A 20,692-nucleotide genomic window follows, 5' to 3' on the forward strand; every position below is an offset into this window, starting at 1 on the left:
AAGAACAAAAACGTGCTTATGCCGGCCAGGCTCTGCGGTAAGAAAAACGTGATGCTTAATGTTTATTTACTAATAACGTGAACAGAACTCATAAAGCCTATAATGTGCTAGTCTTCATCTGTCGAAGAATCTGTCACGTCAAGACCACGAACTGCCCTCCAGCTTTTTAATGCTTTCTGGTGCTCTCGTGCAGCACTTTGGGCCGCATGAGTAAGCTGTCCAGTTTTTTCTCTCTGGTGACCTGGGAGTTCCTAGATGACTTCAGCTTTTTACTTGACTTTGAGCTTTCCTTGAGAGGTCTTTTCCTGAAAGGATAATAGCAAAATTAACGAGGTTTTATTATCAAATAGGTATGAGCAACGTTCAAAGTAATTCTCTCTGCTTATAAATTACCTGTCTTCCATCCTCTCGCTTTCTCTTGTTTTCTTGATTCGTGTAATGATGTCAGCAGGGTCGTCATTTGGTTCGTTATTTTCTGCATCTAACACATACTTTGTTTCGCGGTCATTCGCAAATGTCTTCAACTTATTCAGTATCTTTATTACAAGTTTCTTCCTCACTGGATGTGGACGAGTATTCTTCATCAATTATTTTATTTGACGTGCTTGCTTCACTGGCATTCTTAACAGGAAATAAAAGAATCATCACACTCCATATAATACCGTTATTGAGAGTCTTTTCTTCTTTGGTCAACAGCATTCTTACCTTGAAGGAAAAGCGTTGTTAAGCAGTTTAGTAGCTCTCTTCCTTAATCGCTCCTGCAACACTTTGTTGGAATGTCCTTCAGCCAAATACTGATCACCTGCTTCTCCCAAAACCTCAACATGCCTCATAAAACTCAAAACACTTTTCCACTCTCTTCCACATGCTTGCACAGCTTGAAGAAGAAGAGTATCTTCGACTTGAGTGTAGTTTTTCCTTGGTTTTCTTTGCTTGTTGTTGTCCATCACACCTTTCTCGCAGGACTAAGAAAAGTGAAAAGAGCTCTAAAAATTTGCATACATAGGCACGTGCACACGTGCACTGGTCGTAATGTTTTCTTTAAAAATATTTTTGTTTGGTTTCGTGATTGCGAACGCAAAAGTTGCATATATGTTTAATACACTACCTGTTCGCGTCAGTCAACAATGGATGTCCCACCTTTCTCAATGTTTATTGTAGTAATCCTGCTGTCTATCTTTGCAGGTATAAAATTGGGTCTTCAAAGACCACAACGTTTGGTCCCTTTATTTCCTATGCATGTAATATGGAACCTGCTCATCACACTCGTTGCGCTTGTCTCTACGGCACCAACAGGAGCTAACCTCTTAGCCCGACTTTTTGGCAATCAGCTGCTTAAGGTGGCTGGACCCCCTCACGCTTGACCGCTACCTTCCACTTTTGGAACGCTGGTGCATAAACGTGTTTTATCCCATCCCATCGCAAATCTTTTTTGCACATAAGTCAGATAAAGATTGAATTAATGTTTGATGCAGTTTTTGGTGAGATCGGACGTCATAACACGTGATTATGATGAAATATTTGTTTTCGTTTAGAAAATGATTTTAGCCTTGCAGAGCGTTCAACACTAAAATGCTTCGTACCACATATCAAACATACTAGATGCCTCCATTTGTAGGGATTTTTGAAAAATCTATCTAGCTAATTATGAGATATTTGAGATTCTTTAAATATAGTGCATAATCTACTTCAAAACTAAACAATGGATTTCATACGGCCGAAATTAATATTTCAGAGCTATATATTCACAAAAGTCATTGCTCATTTAGTTTTACTCTGTATCTAGTTTTAAAAGGAACATTTTGAAGGTAATCAACTTATGCGATTTTGTGAAAACGGATAGTGCAGAAGACGGGGTAAATATTTGATGCGCACTTTTCATCGCAGTTTTCTAGTCAATCTTACTAGATCTTCCATTATTCTAAAATTCGCTGATCATTTCTCTCAAAACTACGTCAGGATACAAATTAGTACTTAAACTAATATTACACAAAATTGCAAGACTATTGAATACATTTAAAGCGGTCTAAAGCAAACGAAAAACACAGAAAACATTGATCGTCTCCCAACAATTTGATGCTCTGGGAATTCTATTGTTTGCTTATGACGATAACACCAAATTCTTTCGCACCATGCACGGTCTGATCTCGCTTGGCCGCTTTCCGATTTACTCCCGAAGCATGGTAATACACAGTTGTGACAAACGTCCCACGTTTGAATAAATAAAAACGATGCGGAGTCATACAGACGACTTCCTGTTATAGGACATGGAAGAAGAAGGAATCTACCACGACGAGCAAGCCTGCTAGCTGATGGGGGATACGCTAACGCCCCACCTCTTATCACTCCAAGGCGTATTGCTTACAACAAACGACAACAGAATGCCAACAGAGCGCTAAGGTCGCTTCGTATCCATGTAGAGCACGCCATTGGATTCCTGAAAATTTACTCAGCGACCTCGGATATTTTTCGACACATGAGGCCATTTCAACCCTTTGTAATAGCAACTTGTGGTGCTCTTGCTAATCGAAGGAAAAGAATTCTAAAAACACTGTAATGTTATATATGTTCTTTTTGTTATACTTTTCGGAAAAGTAAAACAAACTGGCGTAACACATGTTTATATTAGTGAGAGCAGAAAAATTCCTAGCTTAATACTGTAAACAAATCTCAAGATATGTCGATAATAACTAGCGCTAACTAGTCAGTTGTGACTGTTTTGGTGCGTTGAATACAACAGGTGTATAAGAAAGTTTATAAGTATATGACGTTTCGGACATTAGTTCTTCGTAGTAAGAGGATTGACTAATAAGGACCATTAGTAAGACGAAGGAGTAACGTCAGTACCAATAGTTACAAACTTTCTTACGCAGTTGTTATTTACCTAATAATACATTGTACTAGCTGAGAAAACAGTAAGATAAGGAGTTTTAAAAATTCTATTGGTTAAATCTGGAATAAAATAATGATAGCTCTTTTTAATTTATGTTATTCCGGTCGGATTATAGAATGCGGAATATACTTTCCCTATGCCGCTAAATCGGAAATGTCTAATTCGTTTCATTTTTGTTTACGTTACTGGTGATAATAGAATTAGTGATACGTGATTTAAATAGAAAATCTAACCCTTTTTCTGTGTATATTAGGTGCTGAATTACTTTGACTATTTTTTCACGGCTGCCTTCACCATTGAGATCTCAGTTAAGGTAAATATTTTTTTCTAGATTTTGTCATTGCTATGTGTAAGCTTTAAGTATGCCTATATTATACACCAAATTCAAAAAATCTTTGTCAGGTTGAAAAGGTTCAATCATCGAAGTTTAGACCGAAGAGTGTTCTGAGTAAACACTGATTAATATTATACATATAGAGGCCTTTGCACCATCACGCGATGGTAGCCATGACAGGAGGCACAACAATAGCCTTTCCCCCCTGGGAAACTAAATTTTTCCTCGTGTAAATGAGATTAAACGATATTCAATTGACCCTTTTCAAGTTCCAAATTACCGCTGTGTTTCTTGATTACAGACTCACTCAGGCTTAGCCTCGAATCAGTGTCTAATTACTCGCAAATACCAACGGTAAAGTAAAGAATGCACAACTCCAACAATACGAGCACTTTAAAACTTGACGGACCTTGACTGGAACACGTGAATATTCTTCACAAAATTGAGGATAAGCCTGAGTAAATGAGTTCGTAATCAAGAAACACAGCGGTACTGTGGAACTCGAAAAGGGTCTATTGTCCCTGCCTCCTGTCATGGCTGCAATCACGTGATGTGGCAAAGCCTCTATTGTAGTTTGTGAAGCTCTTTAACATTGATTCAAGTTACCAAACAAAGCATTTCAGTCACTCTTCATGAATGTGTCTGTTTGCAAACACTCTTCAAACGCTCAGGGTATCGACTACCCAGAATACCCCTCGGTCTTGGTTTCGATGATTTGACCTTAATAATGTTTTGTCAGCACTATTTGATATTTTCTCTTAGTATACACCTATTTCAACATACTTTGTCATCGCCAAGGGCGATAGGCGATTTGTTCATTCCGACATGGAAATGGTTTCGTTGAATACAAACAACATTGAATCAGTCTCAACACTAAGGTCCATGTTCTTGACGAGAATAAGAAGCAGGAACACAAGTCATTCCAGCAATTCTTGGATCTTGGAATGACCTATGTCCTATAGCTTTTCGTTTATCGCCTATTGCTTATCGCCTTTGGCGAAGACAACGTTTTTTGAAATAGGTGTATACCTATATTTTCATTCGGTATTGATAACGATCTAATTATTTCCCCAGATGGTCGCCTATGGTGTGTTTCTTCATAAAGGCTCGTTCTGTCGTAGTGCCTTCAACCTACTTGATTTCCTGGTCGTTGCAGTATCTATTCTGTCTATTGCTCTAAGGTATCAATCAATACTAATTCAATGCGTTAAATGACCCATTCGATCAAATCTAGGCTGTCTGCAATAAATCGTTCGAAGGAATCAATGAGTTGTATTCTCTAATGGACTACTTCGATGATACGGCGGCCATCTTACCAGGAGGCAAAACAAAACAAAAATGACGGAAAATATAAAGAGTTTCATGTGTTTGTCTTTCTTTTATGGATAAAGGTGATCGATGTGTCGTCTTAATTCATCTTTTGTTGTATTCTCTTGTGGTGAGCTGATAATATCAATCGACGTCATTTCTGTAACAAAGCTTTATTTGCCCACTGAATGCCCGATGATGCCTTGAGATCCAAGATGGCCGCCGTATCGTCAAAGTAGTCCATTGTGCTATTCAGTTTGTTTTTGTTTTGTTTTTTTTAATTTTTATTTTTTTATTTTTTTTTTATTTTATTTTTTTATTTTTTTTAATGAAAAATTGACTTCATTCAGTTCAACTGCCGTGGGTAAAAATGTCTGTTGAAAGCATGCAACAACTGTGTCGATCATATTCGTAGCAAGTTGCAACACGTCACTCATGTTATGGACTGGCTTAACTAGCAAAAAAGCACCAGTAATAAGCGACATCGTTATTTATGTGTCTGTTTATCCGCAGAGGGTCTAAGTCATCGCAGATCTCGACAGTGCGAATTCTCAGGGTCCTGAGGGTCCTTCGTCCATTGAGGGCCATCAACAGAGCCAAGGGACTCAAGGTAATCTTTTTTTTTTTTTCTTTTTTTTTTAATAATACAATATATTAATATATTTACAAATTATATGTATATAATATATTTACAATTAATGAGTAAGGCATCATCAAATGCAAAACTCTAGATTCTATTTTGTAACTATTTACAATATGCTTTTTTTTAAAATAATAATATATTTACAAATCCGGCTTTTAGAATTTATTCTGTCATTTACAATTGATGAGTATTGCACCACTAAGTGCAACCCTCTAGATTTTTTTTTCCTTTTTTATAGATAACTATTTACAATATATTTTTGTATGATAAATTAAGAATGAGCAAAACATGAAGTACCATATTTTGAATTTTGAATCTGCCCTACTTAGATAGATACACATACACAGATTATACTTAAACAAATTTCAAAACACACATATATACACACACTGACTCAAGGTAATCTTATTTCACCGTATTGAAGCTAGTTTGCTTTTCACCTCTGTGGCATTGGACAAGTAGTATATAGCTTCTAAGTTGTGACGTACTTCCGGGTCTAATTGATCGGCACGAAAACCGCTAAAATAAAGCGAAATTTTTTAGATTGACTTAACCTTTACCTGAAGCAATTAGGACTTTGGACCACAAATTCTGTCATGAAGATAAAGTAAAAAAAAAAAAAAATTTAAAGAAATGCTTTTCATTTTGGACCCGGAAGTCGTTTATTCATACGAGTAACGTCACCCTTATATACTCTATATATGTCATGGGTAGGTTGGATTGCTCTCCCGTTCTTCAAAGTTTTCGTTCGTTGTCCTTCGATTTTCTTCCCTTAAATCATTATATAAGCGTGTTCCCTGTTGCACGAATGCTGTGCGTGTACTGTGGAGTAGACCATTCTCGATATCCCAAATTACCGCTGTGTTCCTTGACTACAGACTCATTTTCACTCACTCAGGGCTAGCCTCATTTCATTTTCTAAATATTCACAAATACCAACGGTAAAGTAAAGAATGCACAACTTCAACAATATGAACAATTGATTAGCTGACATTCACAGGAATACATGAATATTCTTCACAAAATTAAGACTAACCTTGAAGAACTGACAAGGAATGAAAAAGTTACACATATTTATTTTTGCGTACCATATATCCTTGAAAAACGTCGTAAGAAATTGTACAAATTTGCACAAATTAGTAAGCTCAGCAGACCGTAAACCTACAAAACTTTGCACTAATTTGTACAATTTTGTTAGTTGACGTTTTCACAGATATATATGGTATACACCCTGTTAGTAGTGATTCAGTGATTTGTCGTAATGTTTCAGCACGTGGTTCAGTGCGTATTCGTTGCTGTAAAGACTATTGGTAACATCATGTTGGTCACAGTCCTGTTCAACTTCTTGTTCGCTGTCATTGGGGTACAACTGTTCAAGGTAACAACTTGGTCTGTACAAGCATTTCTTGATGGTCTCGGTTGTCAAGGAGCAATCTATTTAATATTCGTCTTCCATTTCTTCGTTAAAAATCTCTTTTTGACTCACGGATACTCCGTAGGAGTAGTTGTGGGTCTATGCTATCACTTGGCTCATTTGCATAAAAAACTGTTATAGTCCAAAGCCTCCAGCCTGCTTTGCGCGCTGTGTTTTGAAACCAGATAAACCAGTTTAAGAGTCATTTGCATAGAAAACTGCGAACTAAACCAGATAAACCAGTTTACGAGTCATTTGCATAGAAAACTGCCAACTAAACCAGATAAACCAGTTTACGAGTCATTTGCATAGAAAACTGCCAACTAAACCAGATAAACCAGTTTGTTACACACCCACGTTTTATGCAAATCTTTAAATTCCTCGAAAATTCCTCGATTTTGAAATCCATCGAAAACGAATAAAAGATTTGAATTTAAAAAGTCGCAGATCTAGAATAATCTTGCACAAACCTTGATATAACAAGCAGTTTACTGAGATGGAATTTCTTACGCATTCCATATCTCATTCGATCTTTACCGTGATCAATGATATTAATGCTGTTTTCGATGTTCTGCGAAGAGCAACCGATGACGTCATGATTGCGCACATGCTTATATGCTGCAATGTTGTTGTGTTTTTTTTTTGTGACTATTGTATATCATCCATATCGAGCATATTGATCCCAGAATCCTTTGCGATGTCTATTTCTACTAACCGTGAGAAACGCACGCTATTGGCGCGTTTTCGCTTCCATTACAGCGCTTCTCAATCACACGCGCAAAATCGCCAAGCAAAGTGTTTCCCAGCATTTTCGGAAAACACGAAGCTTTTAAGGGCACGTAACTATGGAATGTCATGGAAACGCATTAATTGACGTCCACCAAAACCTACTTCCTCGCAATGGCAAATTGTACGATTTCACGCGTATGATTCCGAAGCGCTGTAACCAAACTTAAACGTAGTTGTGTATGTTTTAGGGAACGTTTTTCTACTGTACTGATGGTGAGAAGATTACAAAAGAAGCCTGCAGGTAAGCTACCTTCTAAATCTACATTCATCTTCATACCACGTAGTACAGTGATCATTTACCACAGAGAAAAACGCTCACAGTGCAAATCGAAAAACCGTGGGCACTTAGAAAATATTCTAGGAATGTTCTGTTTTTCTTTGGCCAATCAGAATGGACTTTCTAACCACAAGATAACGGAAAAATAACAATAACGCTTCTGATTGGCTGATTAAACATTATTGAAATATTTCTGGGTGCCCACGGTTTTTCGATTCGCACTATAATGAAATGTTGTTTTTCATGCCGTTTTTCACCGCTCTTCACCATCTAATCGTCATGCCTAAAACATAGCCTTTTGTACTTCTAGCAAAATTTAATGTCACGTGTGCGACCTGTTGGATTTTCTGTGCGCTTCGTTGTTGTTGAATCTAAGTTAGCTGTTTTTATTTCCAGGGGAGAGTACATAGAATTCAAGGGTCCTGGACTCACAAATCCTGTGGTAAGTAGTGTTGAGTACTAAGACCTTTCCTTCAAGTCAGTCATTAGTTTTTGGTTTTTTTGAGAAAACGTGTGTACGAATTATTAAGATGTTTGTGTGCTTGGCATTTTAATACCAACAAAAAATACAAACCTCTCCACCATTGCAATAAAAATATAAAAACTCATTGGTTATTGTGTTACTGTCATCAACCTCTTATTAGTTTTTTCTTTTCATTTGGTGGCCTGGAAATCCATAATTTCAAGAGGAAAGGTGACACCTCAGTTTTGCAAATTTTCTTGATTCTGATTGGCTAACATTTCCTCTCAGATCAACTGGCATTCTCGTGGTTAGATGAGTGCGTAGTATTGTAATATAGTACTAAAGACTGTTGTAGTTCTTAGTGTGTGACATCTTCTCACTCCAGACGAATCTTCTCACATGATGTTTACTCTTTGATTTCCAGACAAAACAGAGAGAATGGAAGTTTCGCGAATTCAATTTTGACAACGTTGGCAACGCCATGATGACCCTCTTCACAGTCATGACTTTTGAAGGATGGCCAGGGTAAACAACAATTTAAGACTAAGTTTCACTCGTAAATCATAGGAAAAATTCGTTAAATTATTGTAGCCGTACTTAAATGTCTTACGACCATTGCAAATAATGGGGACTACAGCTAGGTCAGTAGAATGCGTTTCTAATCCACTCGAAAAAGAATTTAATGGTAAGCCATTTCAGTGTTATAGGTCAGTGGCATGCGCTTTCTAATCCACTCAGAAAAACATGGGAAGCCATTTCAGTGTTAGCTTATGTCGTATCGTGTACATGCTGCAGCCAGATCAGTGGCATGCGTTTTCTAATTCACTCAGAAAAACATGGGAAGCCATTTCAGTGTTAGCTTATGTCGTATCGTGTACATGCTGCAGCCAGATCAGTGGCATGCGTTTTCTAATTCACTCAGAAAAACATGGAAAGCCATTTCGGTGTTAGGTTATGTCGTACCGTGTACATGCTGCAGCTAGATCAGTGGCATGCGTTTTCTAATCCACTCAGAAAAACATGGAAGCCATTTCAGTGTTAGGGTATGTCGTACCGTGTACATACTGCAGCTAGATCAGTAGCGTGCGTTAGTTCTAATTTACTCGGAAAAAACATGGGAAGCCATTTCAGTGTCAGGGTATGTCGTACCGTGTACATGCTGCAGCTAGATCAGTAGCGTTTGCTTCTAATCCACTCGGGTGAAAAATTAAGCTCTATTTAACTTCCTAGTTCGCTCACGAGTATCGTAAAACGTGAATCTTTGCAGTCATACTTGTTTGATTTAGATGATGTTTTTTTTAGTATCTTAGAGAACTCCATGGACTCTACAGATATCGACCAAGGTCCGTTCTTGAATAACCGTCCCTGGGTGGCTGTCTACTATGTCATCTATATCATCATCATCGCCTTTTTCATGGTCAACATATTCGTTGGTTTTGTTATCGTCACATTCCAGAACGAGGGTGAAGAGGAATATAAGGATTGTGAACTAGATAAGAACCAGGTCAGTATGGAATCAATGGAAATCGATTATTTGGAATAGAAATCTATTACTTTTTGCACCTTGGACAATTATTCACTATTAAGTCTCTATCATTGCAAGCTCGCCGTTCGTCTTGCTTCGATGCAAAGGCACGGCTACCTTTCAATATGGCTGAGGCGACTGTGAAGGGGACTATTGCTAAATATGTCAATACCAGGGGTTCTATTTGTGTCGTCACGCAGAGTACAGTATAAAAACATAAGACTTGTCACTAGCACTAGGGTGTGGCCCTTTCTGGCCCATTCGGGCTCTAGGACTAATTGCTAAAAATTCAGTACAAGGGCTTTTATTTTTGTCGTCATCAAGGGTACAGAGTAGAAAAACATAAGACTTGTTACTAGCACTAGGGTGTGACCTTATCTGGCCCCGCCCTAGACATTGAGCGACGATGCGTAAAACGTCGCTAAACATAACTTTTTACTTTCATTATCGTCACAGGGATAGATTGTGTGTCATTCTTCTAATCATTCTTTTCTATTTCAGAGAAAATGCGTGGAGTTTGCCCTGAAGGCGCGTCCCATTTGCCGATACATCCCCACCCATCGGCTACAATTCCATGTGTGGCGAGTAGTAACATCACAACCCTTTGAGTACCTGATATTTGCATTTATTACTGGCAATACCATTCTGCTTATGATGCAGGTAATTATTACCGCCATTTGCATTGCTACCGGCCACCCCAGACAAAAACCGCAACGTGCACTTTGCAATAGACTGCCGTCAATCAAACACGTTGACCCCATTTACACGCGTTTGGATCGGCCCAGATAGGCCCGGTGAGTGTGGCTCATAATACTTGTAAACAATCGACCGAAGTTTTGGCGCCTTTTGAATCACACGCGTGTAAATGACGTCAACGTGTTTGATTGACGGCAATCTGTTGCAAAGTGCACGTCGCGTTTTTTGTCTGGGGTGGCCGCGTGGCAATGCAAATGGCGGTAAATAGAGAAAAAATAGAGAAATGGGATTTAGTCGTGAGTGGCATTTATGCAGAGTAAGCCTTCGTTCACTAAAAATCCAGTTGGAATTTAATCATTATTTTTGGATTAAAACCCTCGAAGCACAGGAAAGAACCAACAAGTAACTCTACTCACTTACGATACTGATTCTGGGAGTCAAACCCGTGTCGCATTGGTAGTGAGAGGCGAGCGCTTAACGTCACCAGTACTTCCCATACGTACAGATGTATTTAGCAAGACAATCTTTAGACTTGAGACTAGAATTAAGTATTCCTGTTTCTTTTTCCCTTTTAGTATTTTAACGAGCCGAAGCTGTACACCAGGGTCTTAGATGGTTTTAATATCGGCTTTACGTCTGTTTTCTTACTGGAGTGCATCCTTAAACTCTTTGCCTTCAAACCAAAGGTAGGTCGTTTCTTTATTCACCTGGGCCCGGTTGTACGAAGGGTGGATAGCGCTATCCGGCGGATAAACCTTTATCCAGTGGATAAGTCGATCCTGTCAGTTATCCAATAAATTTAAGCACTGGATAAAATTTGTCCATTGGACAGCGCTATCCAGGCTTCGTACAACCGGGCCCTGGTTGGTCATGCCTCATTAGTGGATCCAGGTAGGGGCTAACAGGCTCCCTTGAACCCCTTTGCCATTGAAGGAATGCTTACATATGTATATTGTCTAATTTACACTAATTCATTTTCAATGTAAAATGGCCCTCCCCCGTGTTCAACATTTTATGTAAAAAGACTCCCCCCCCCCCCCCCCCCCCCTTTACCCCCCACACTCAAAATCCTGTATCCTCCCCTGTGACTAACTGTAATGCTGACTAAAGAAAACGATGGTTTTATTGTCTACAGAATTATTTCCTGGACAGATGGAATCTGTTTGATTTCGTAGTGGTCGTGGGTAGTGTAGTTGACATCACCATGAACGAAGTATCGGTAAGTCAGTCACATTAACAGTCTTCCTCTTCCTTGTCGTCTCTCAAAAAAAATTCACTTCTGCAGGTCTTCGCCCAGTTTTATCCCTAACAAGGGTTAAATCGATTTGTTAAGTTGTGACGTATTTCCGGTTCCAATTGCTCACAAAAACCGCTAAAATCAACCGAAAAACAATTAGAACTTTGGATAGCAAATCTTGTCATGAAGTAAAAGCAATACGACTGGTTTTTGTATTGGACCCGAAGTCGTTTTTCCATACGATTGACGTCACGCTTAAAAGTCTATATAGAGCTCTTGCATTGATTTCCTATAGGAATCGTTCTGGGGGACAAAACAGTAGGCCGTTTTTTCTTATGCAAAAACATCCATTGTTTTGTCCCTTAGAACAATTCCTCTCGTGACTCATTGCAAGGGGTCTATTTTTTGGACTTACGATTTTAAAAAAAACGTTTTAATGGTAGCAGGGCTGAAAGACGTGTTTAATGCATTCACAAGATGATAACACCGGGAAGGAAACTGGCTCAGCGGGAATATACGATTTATAACTTGCGTCGATCGAGGTCCAGCGCTGCTTGACTATATAAAATTCACTATAAAGGCTTGTTAAAAATGATAAGACAAAACAGTAAATAACGAATTACCCGGGATAGTAAGGTGTGGCATTCTACTCAAGATAATTGAAATAACTCTTGTTAACTGATAAACTAAATCAATAATGCAATAATTAGTTTGAAATATGTTTTAGATAAGAGGCAACCATTATAAAACGTATTATTAGTGTCCTAAAAAATCAAGTCATTTACTTGGCGTAATTTCTATTTTTTTTCTATTTGTAGCATCAGCCTGTTGTTCCCACCTTGTCATCTGTTTGTATTTCGTTTCTGTTGCTGATAATTTTTTTAAACTCTAAACACACTAGGGGATATGTAGCATGGACGTGTTTTAGGGAAACAACTGTCGTATGCATATTCTATTTTATAAAAAAACTCAATACTGCATACAAACAATAGTCCCCTTCACAGTTCCCTCCGCCATCTTGAAAGATAGCCGTGCCTTTGCATCGAAGCGTTATGCAGTACAAAATCACCATCCAGTGAGTAGGCCTTTGACAGTGTGTACTGTACGAGCTGTCCTTGACTGCCTGTCAGTTAACTGATCCATACCCCCTAGTGTGACGTTTAACAGCCAATCAATATCCTTTCAAGTCATTTAATACATGATATTGTCTTGTAGCCGGACAGGTATAGTGGAATGGCCATAGGAGGGCCAAAGAGGGACGACGACTACAGCAGGAATTCAAAAATACATAAATTCGTAAGACTTATTAAACTCTAACAATTAAATAATCACTTTATCACTTCTTAATCTCTCTTTTAAAGGCTTGATCTCCTATTAAATACATGAGAATAATTGGTTAATTTTGATATAAGTGCACTAAACTTTTAAATAATCGAGATCAAAAATTAACAATTTTTCACCAAAGTACCTGCGCTATCTAGTTTATAAATGCTAAGTTTGAATCTAAATTTCTCAACTCACTAGTCGGGCCGCACTTGAAAAAGCTTTGAAATTAAAATATCCCTAAAGAGTTTTAAAGCGAGTTAAATTTCTGCAAAATATTGTTTCATGCCTCAAATCTCGCGGTAGTTGACCAAGGTTGGCCAACGTCCTATTCAAATTGTTTAGTCATAAATAATATATGGGTCATTTTTGACGAAGCTCGCTTTATGAGAACACGAATGTAATGATTATGACAACAACCGACACGCAACAAGCTGTGAACGTATTGTCGATGCTTATGCTTGGGCGGTTGTTGTAAGCGAGGGCCTTAGAAGCTGTTTACATCAAGGTAGTGTGTATCTTATGCTAGGGAACTCTTCTGCTTTTGCTGTCCCTAGCACAATTGCCATTTACGCGAATGGCCCTTATAGCAGTTTTCGTATGACAGTGAAAAGCTCGCGGCACGAACGCGGTCGTGACACAGCAAGGCGTAGGCCAGGCCAATCACATTGCATGAGAATTTACTCTCCATCCAATCAAATACCCAAAACACGGCACGAATATGGTGCGGGACACTGTCGGACCAATCAAATTGCGAAAAAAAATCAGCCAATCAAAAGTTAAGAAAACCACGGTTACGGCTTTTTCTTCTTTTTTTTTTTTTTTTTTTTTTTCCTTTTTTTTTTTTTTTTTACCGCATACGGCTCTGAGTATTTTACGGTCATACGAAAATTGCTCCATAAACTATGAGAAGACCACGTCGGATAAACAAACATGACTACTTGTTGTATTGACAGAGCGAACAGATGTTTGCCTTTGGGTTTTTCCGTCTGTTTCGAGCTCTTCGTCTGGTCAAGCTGTTAAACCAAGGCTCTGGTATCAAGACCTTACTATGGACTTTCATCAAATCCTTCCAGGTTTGTCCTAGTTATTATGTTAATTTATGCATTCAAACAACTTGGATGGCCTCCTGCGCCCGAGCTCAGTCCTTGGGTTCAACCTCAGTGACTTATCTGTTAAATGCCCTTGAAACAGATCTCCTCGGCTCTGGAGCGCTCGAGCGTAATGTTTTCCCATTTCAGACCACATGTCATTCCCTTGAGAATATATTCTTGTTTGAGTTATATCCATATTCATGTGTCTTCTCATGTGCAACCGAGCGCAAACCTTAAACAAAGAAATTATACTGTAGGGAATGACACGTGGTCTGAAATGGGAAAGCATTACGTCAGAGCCGAGGAGGTCTACTGAGCACAGATGGGGAGGGTTGCTACAAGGACGCAACTTTGACATTCTTGAAACCAGCCTCGCTCGAAAAATGAGCCTTTCGACGTTAAATATCCGACTCTACCTCAACCTTTATATTTTCACGTTGTATTGTCAAAAAAATTCTCTCTGATTAGATATTGATTTCAACAAGTGAGTTCGATTGGTTTGTTTTTTGGGGTTTTTTTTTTCCTTCGTGTGTGTTTTTTTTTTTTTTTTTTTTGTTTTTTTACTTTGTTTTATAACCAATATAGTATGAGTAGTTTAGTCGGCTGTGGCTTATGTGTATCTACTATTTTCTTTACAGGCTTTGCCATATGTTGGTCTTCTTATTATCATGACCTTCTTCATCTATGCTGTGGTTGGCATGCAGGTATCTTATATATAGGCTACCATTCCAATCTATATCAAGTCACCGTGGAGGGGGGACTAAAAGACCACAATATTTTGAGCTTTTTACCCTCATCAAAATTTATGGGGGGAGGGGTTACTTCATATCATACTGAGTACGATCCTACCCTTGAGTTCTCCGTGCTACAGTTGCATTTATTAAACCCTACTTAACTATGAAATCCTGAGCGTAAAAAGTTGTTTCTGTATAAAGCAATTTTTATCGAACTAGTCATTTTGAAAGTCATTTAGGATTTTCTAATTATCTTGAAAAATATGTCCCCATGAAACAGTCCCATGAAACAGTCCCACAATGCATTGCAATATCAACTTGACCCAGTTTATTTCCTTACCTAGGAATGGCTAATGAATATAGAATATAAAATATATAGAGGATATTACATGGGCGCGCGGAGATACGAATTTTATCTTCGAGTGTTCAATTGATATCTCACGAGTGAGCGCAGCGAACGAGTCAGATGTCTAAATTGAACACGAGAAGATAAAATTCGTATCTCCGCGCGGCCATGTAATGTTCTGTTTATTATATAGATATCGATGAAACTTAGATAAAACAAAAGCTCAAAAATTCTTTATTAAAATAGCAAGCCGATTCAACAGCGATATCTTCACGTGTGAAAGATATGGTATCTTCCACTGGTGAAAGATATCAAGTTTTCGACACTAGAGAAAACCTGGTATTTCATCGATATATATATATGATAAAGAAAAATATGGCACGATTACGGTAGTATAACGATATTTAGACCCTAACATATGTATTTTTTAAAAGTTTATTATGAATCCTGACTTTTCAATTTTGAAGTACCTCCATGTTGTATTTACGTGTAGATGTTTGGACGAATAGCGATAGACGATGATACACACATAAATAGAAACAACAACTTCCAGACTTTCCCGCAGTCGTTGATGGTGCTCTTCAGGTAAGCTATTGTGTTGTTACTATTGCTATTTTGGTCATATGTAACACGCTGCATTCTTCAAGTAATATTGGATCCGCGGGAACCCTATGGTTTTTGAGGGCTAAAAAACGAATCAGCGGTCGTGGCCAAAATCGCGGGCTCGCATGCTTGCGCTAAAAAAAATGTCTGGTTCCAAAAATATCAAAATCAGCTTCAAAACTGCTATGCATAAGTTAAGCTCATTTCTTGAAAATAAAGGAAAAATATATCTTGATTTATTAACCAATGCTTAAGGCTTGATCTGAATTTTTAAACCTAACATTTTTAAAAAGAAATGTATGGCACTAACACATCACATGCGTTAACAGCCTCGTTATTAGGTTAGACATACATTTCTTTGGAAAAGTTCCACGAACGTTCTTCTATTATCGATGTGACAAATAGCGCAGCGCACTGATTCTAAAAATAGCTTAAAGATTCGGACAAACATTGCATTCTGTTTAACCTCTACGAGGATTATACGAACCGATTTTATTATTTTTACTTAAAAATACAATAATAACCCATGTAAACTAAGATCAACTGCGATCGGCTGTGAAAATTATCTGCTGAAAGTGAACTTGTAAGTTTGTTTGTCCGAATTTCGCCTTTGTCTTCGTTCTTATGACGTCACGGTTGCGCTGCGCTATTTGAAAGTAAACTTCTTTTTCCGATTAAGATGTCTTATAATGTCACGCTAACAGATCCAAGATATGAGTCGATATTTTAAAATCTTTGACAGGTCAGCCACAGGAGAAAACTGGCAATTGATCATGTTAGCTTGTTCGAGCTCACCTGATGTCAAGTGTGATGTGAATGCAGAACCTCAAGAAGAGAATGGTCTTTGTGGGACGTCCTTCTCTTTCTTCTATTTCGTCTCCTTCTACGTCATCTGTTCTTTCTTGGTCAGTCATCGCCTTATTTTTGTCTAGATATGGTTTTCAGATAAAACTTTTTAAGCAAAAGCAGGAATCCTCAGGTCCCCCCGCCCCCGCCCCTCTTGCTTTCTCTCTGTAGTCGTTTCCCTTGCCGTCCCCAAATAAAGTGTTCATATCGTGCTAGGTTACTAAATCCTGTATATTTTATTGCATTTTAGATTATCAATTTATTCGTTGCTGTTATAATGGATAATTTTGACTATCTGACGCGCGATTGGTCAATTCTTGGCCCCCACCATCTGGATGAGTTCGTAAGGGTGTGGTCTGAGTACGACCCTGAAGCAAGGTATGACAGCCATACTAGAATCAATCAGTGGTACTAGAATCAAGTACCAATTATTATTTAGTCACCTCTAGTTACCCGTGCTCCGATTGGTTCAAACCTGTGTTCTCTCGATGAAGAGTGCAAGTCATCTGCACGCTAAGCAGGCTTTGCTAAATTCTACATCGAAAACTTGTACCTCATGAACGTAATTCCAGTAAGATTCTTTTCTTTTCCTTTGATCAATCTTCTGTGATATCAGCATTTATCCAAGAAAAGGAATTTTGGTAGTTTTGGTCGGGATGAATTTGCTGATTCTGATGCATGGATGAGTTTTGAAGGTTTGCCCTAGCGATCGGCGTCGCCCCTTTAGTCCTCACCGTATTGTGGTGTGTTATTATATGTCTTAGTGTGATTTATTGTGTTTTTTGACGTCCACAGTGGTTGTGTCAAGCATTTGGACATTGTTACTGTATTAAAGAGAATTGCCCCTCCTCTTGGATTCGGGAAGTTCTGTCCTCACAGAGAAGCCTGCAAGGTAACGACTGGCCAGTCCATGGTTAATATCATCATGATGATGATGATGATAATGATGATGATGATAATGACCATGACGGCGATGATGATGATGACAATGATGACGTTGATGAAAATGATGATGATGATGATGATGACAATTATGATGATGACTATGATGATGGTTATGATGATGGTGGCAATGATGATAATGATGATGACGGTGATGATCGGATGATGACAATAACGATGAGGATGATTATGATGGTGATGAGGATGGTGATGATGGTGTTGTTGATGACGATGATGATGGTGATGTAGGTGATAATGATGATGGGTGAAGATGGAGACGACGAAATTATGGCGATGAAGGTGATGACGACTGTTAGGAATTTAAGCAAAGTTTTCGCACATGTATCCGGTATACTTTCTTCTGTTTTGTCATTATTTACATATGATTATAATATATTATAATAATATATTAATATATGCAACATAGCTGTATATTATTGCACATAAGCAAGTGATGTTTTTCTTTGTGTTTCAGCGTCTAGTAAGCATGAACATGCCGTTAAACAGGGATGGAACTGTGAACTTCAACGCTACACTCTTTGGTCTAGTTCGAACATCACTGAACATCAAACGACCTGAAGGTAACAACATCTCACACATCAGTAGGTCTTAGCATCAATCTGTTATTATGATAGATAACATTCATCAGAAAGTCAATTTCAGATATACTGAAATCTTTTTTGAAGGAAACTGTGAGTGACGTGACGTCTTCAACCTACTAATAGAGAGTTTTAGATTTACGTTCGCGGCAAACGTGAAACGTCAGTTGACCAGTAAAAAATTATTTTAAATTACTGAAAAAGAATCGCAAAAAAGTCCAAGTAGTAGAAAAACAAAAGAGTATTTGCGCTTGGTGAGAAGGTTTGTAAATAGTAAAGTAAAATAAAGGAAAACTATGAAAACGTGGTCACGTTTGCCGTTTGCGGCGAGAAAAAAAGTCAATCTAAAACTCTCTAATTATCTTATATCTCTCGAACCAAAAATGCTAACAAGAAATAAAAAACGCCTATTTTGTTATTCTGTAAAGTGCTTTAACATGTGTTTAAATTGTAAGAATTGGAGATATTAAGATTTCATCGTAGTGGCACTTTAGGGATTATTGACGATGATCTTCATAATAGTTATTAGTATAAATACACAGGTGATTATTGAAAATCTCGCGCGCTGATTGGTTGAGAAACTCAGATTATCACACGATAATCACCTCCAGCGATAATCCAAAATGGCGGCCAGCCGCTTTGTTGCTGTTACCGGGAAAAAAAGTGTCTTTTTCTTCTTTTTTTTCTTTTTTTTAAAGAATCACCTGTGTATTTATACTAAAACAATTATTCACTCAGGCTCAGTGAATATTGGGAATAATAACCACAACTTCGTTTCGGTTATTATTCCCCGATATTCACTTCGCCTTCGGCGAATAATTGTTAACTAATTGATGATGACAGTGCTAGTTGAAAAAAAGTTCTCTAATATTCTTCTAGGTAAGGGCTCGATCGAGAAGGCAAATGAGGAGATGCGAGCGATCATAATGAAAGTCTGGTCAAAAACATCGCCGGAATTCCTGGACACAATCGTCCAACCCCCTGGCGGAGGTACTTAGATATGATATATGTTATCTCTAACCAATAGAGGTTTTGCACCATCACGTGACGGCAGCCATGTTACATGGCAGGAACAATAGAATTCGTTCACATGAGAAAGAATTCAATTCCCAAGAGCAAAGGGATTTATAGTAGGAATGTACACGCTACGGAACAATACGATGACACGAGTGAAAAACGTCTGCGCATTCTCTGAATCCGTATGCAAATTACTCAAAACATAATTTGACTTTCAAGCATGCCTGATAAATTGGACTTCACAAAATGCCAAAACTTAGTGTCCATGCTTGAAACTTAAGGCTAATTCTTTCATATTGTGTTTGTTAATACAGTATCTTGGTCTGACAAAAGTATACTCTCGAACTTTTTTGTATGCTTGGAGAAAACAAACATTTACTTTTTCACTCAAACTCTTCAAAATTCTTAGAAAACGTGCTGAAGTGCACGCATGCGCAAACGTTTTTCCCTGGCGTCCAATACGAGTTGATTAAGATGCTACGGGTTTTGGTTGAATAGCTGAATATTTTAACGCACAACTGAGGCTGAGCAAAAGAGAACTCGAAACTAGAGTATCGCAATGAACTTCAAAAGGATCCGTTTTTCGGCTACGCCTGACCTCGTGAGTCCACAACACATTTTGACGGCTAGATGACGAAAATCGTGGTTGTGAGAACGGAAATGACGTAATGTGTTAAGTCTCACGTGAGATGTGTGTAGACACATTTTGTTTCTTCTGTTCAGACCTGAAAGAATCTGAAAGAATCTAGAATTGAAGTCTACGAATTGCGTTTTAAATTCGAGTTTTGGGTCTTAAATTTAATGAGGAAATCAGAATTTTTTCACGTCTTATAGTTACGAAAATCTCTATTCTACAGTGGTAAATAAGAGGACATGCCACGGAAAATTGTAGGAAATTGGTTTAATACATCGGTTTATTAATTCACTTATCTACGATATAGTAACCTTTTTTTTCTATTGGAGCGGGCGGCATTTTCTATCTTGGGATACTGGATTGCTAAACAACAAAACAAGTAATTTACCGGCCTAAAGTCGGTTGGGATAAGGAAAAACTGTGTCCTCGGCCTTAAAAGTGGACCTCGGGCACAGTTTTAAGCCGCCACCCGGTTAGCTGAGTTGGTAAGAGCGTCGGCGTCGTTCTGTTGTGCGGGAGGTCGTGGTTTAAGCCTCAGCCGGACCAACACCCAGGATCTTAAAATAACTGAATAGAAGGTGCTGCTTTTGTAATTACAGCTGCAAATGGTTAGACCTTCACGTGCCTCGGATGAGCATATTAATGGAAGTCTCGTCCCTAATTAACTAGAGACATTAAAAGATGACCACGAGTTTATCGTTAGAATTACTGCCTAGTGTCAACCACTATAAACAAAGTCGATTTTATTTAGGCCCCGTCCACTCGTGTCCGGAAATTTTTGTATCCGTATCCGCAATTTTTTTGAAAACGGTCTCCAGAGTGGAAATTATCGAATACGATCCGAATACGGATACGGGTGCACGGCCGTATCCGCAAATTTTTGAATATGATGACGTAAACACGATTTTGCAAATGCTCAATAAGAAAAACTATTCGTCAAAGGGACTAGACACTAGCGTGCATCAGGGCGGATCA

The 20,692-nt window shown here is 38.3% G+C and overlaps 1 protein-coding gene across 3 annotated transcripts in view; it reads left to right on the forward strand.

Moving 5' to 3' along the window:
* Positions 1-20,692, forward strand: part of LOC116298733 (voltage-dependent L-type calcium channel subunit alpha-1D) — a 55,693-nt gene that overhangs the window by 25,318 nt on the left and 9,683 nt on the right. For 2 of the 3 annotated variants that reach the window (XM_031707275.2, XM_089036129.1), the window contains exons 23-42: positions 3,147-3,206; positions 4,302-4,408; positions 5,049-5,145; positions 6,449-6,556; positions 7,570-7,622; positions 8,055-8,100; positions 8,546-8,646; positions 9,424-9,625; positions 10,148-10,306; positions 10,918-11,028; positions 11,478-11,561; positions 12,795-12,875; positions 13,859-13,978; positions 14,635-14,700; positions 15,570-15,661; positions 16,422-16,584; positions 16,776-16,903; positions 17,321-17,417; positions 17,943-18,048; positions 18,946-19,056. In XM_031707275.2, coding sequence (XP_031563135.2) covers positions 3,147-3,206; positions 4,302-4,408; positions 5,049-5,145; positions 6,449-6,556; positions 7,570-7,622; positions 8,055-8,100; positions 8,546-8,646; positions 9,424-9,625; positions 10,148-10,306; positions 10,918-11,028; positions 11,478-11,561; positions 12,795-12,875; positions 13,859-13,978; positions 14,635-14,700; positions 15,570-15,661; positions 16,422-16,584; positions 16,776-16,903; positions 17,321-17,417; positions 17,943-18,048; positions 18,946-19,056 — 2,092 coding nt within the window. The remainder of the gene's footprint in view (positions 1-3,146; positions 3,207-4,301; positions 4,409-5,048; positions 5,146-6,448; positions 6,557-7,569; positions 7,623-8,054; positions 8,101-8,545; positions 8,647-9,423; positions 9,626-10,147; positions 10,307-10,917; positions 11,029-11,477; positions 11,562-12,794; positions 12,876-13,858; positions 13,979-14,634; positions 14,701-15,569; positions 15,662-16,421; positions 16,585-16,775; positions 16,904-17,320; positions 17,418-17,942; positions 18,049-18,945; positions 19,057-20,692) is intronic. The other variant, XM_031707276.2, reaches the window with a different exon arrangement.

The sequence above is a fragment of the Actinia tenebrosa genome, unplaced genomic scaffold, assembly GCF_029948245.1.
Source record: "Actinia tenebrosa isolate PJP-AT-01 unplaced genomic scaffold, QUT_ActTen_1.0 PGA_scaffold3__52_contigs__length_22856419, whole genome shotgun sequence".
Lineage (NCBI taxonomy): Eukaryota > Metazoa > Cnidaria > Anthozoa > Actiniaria > Actiniidae > Actinia > Actinia tenebrosa.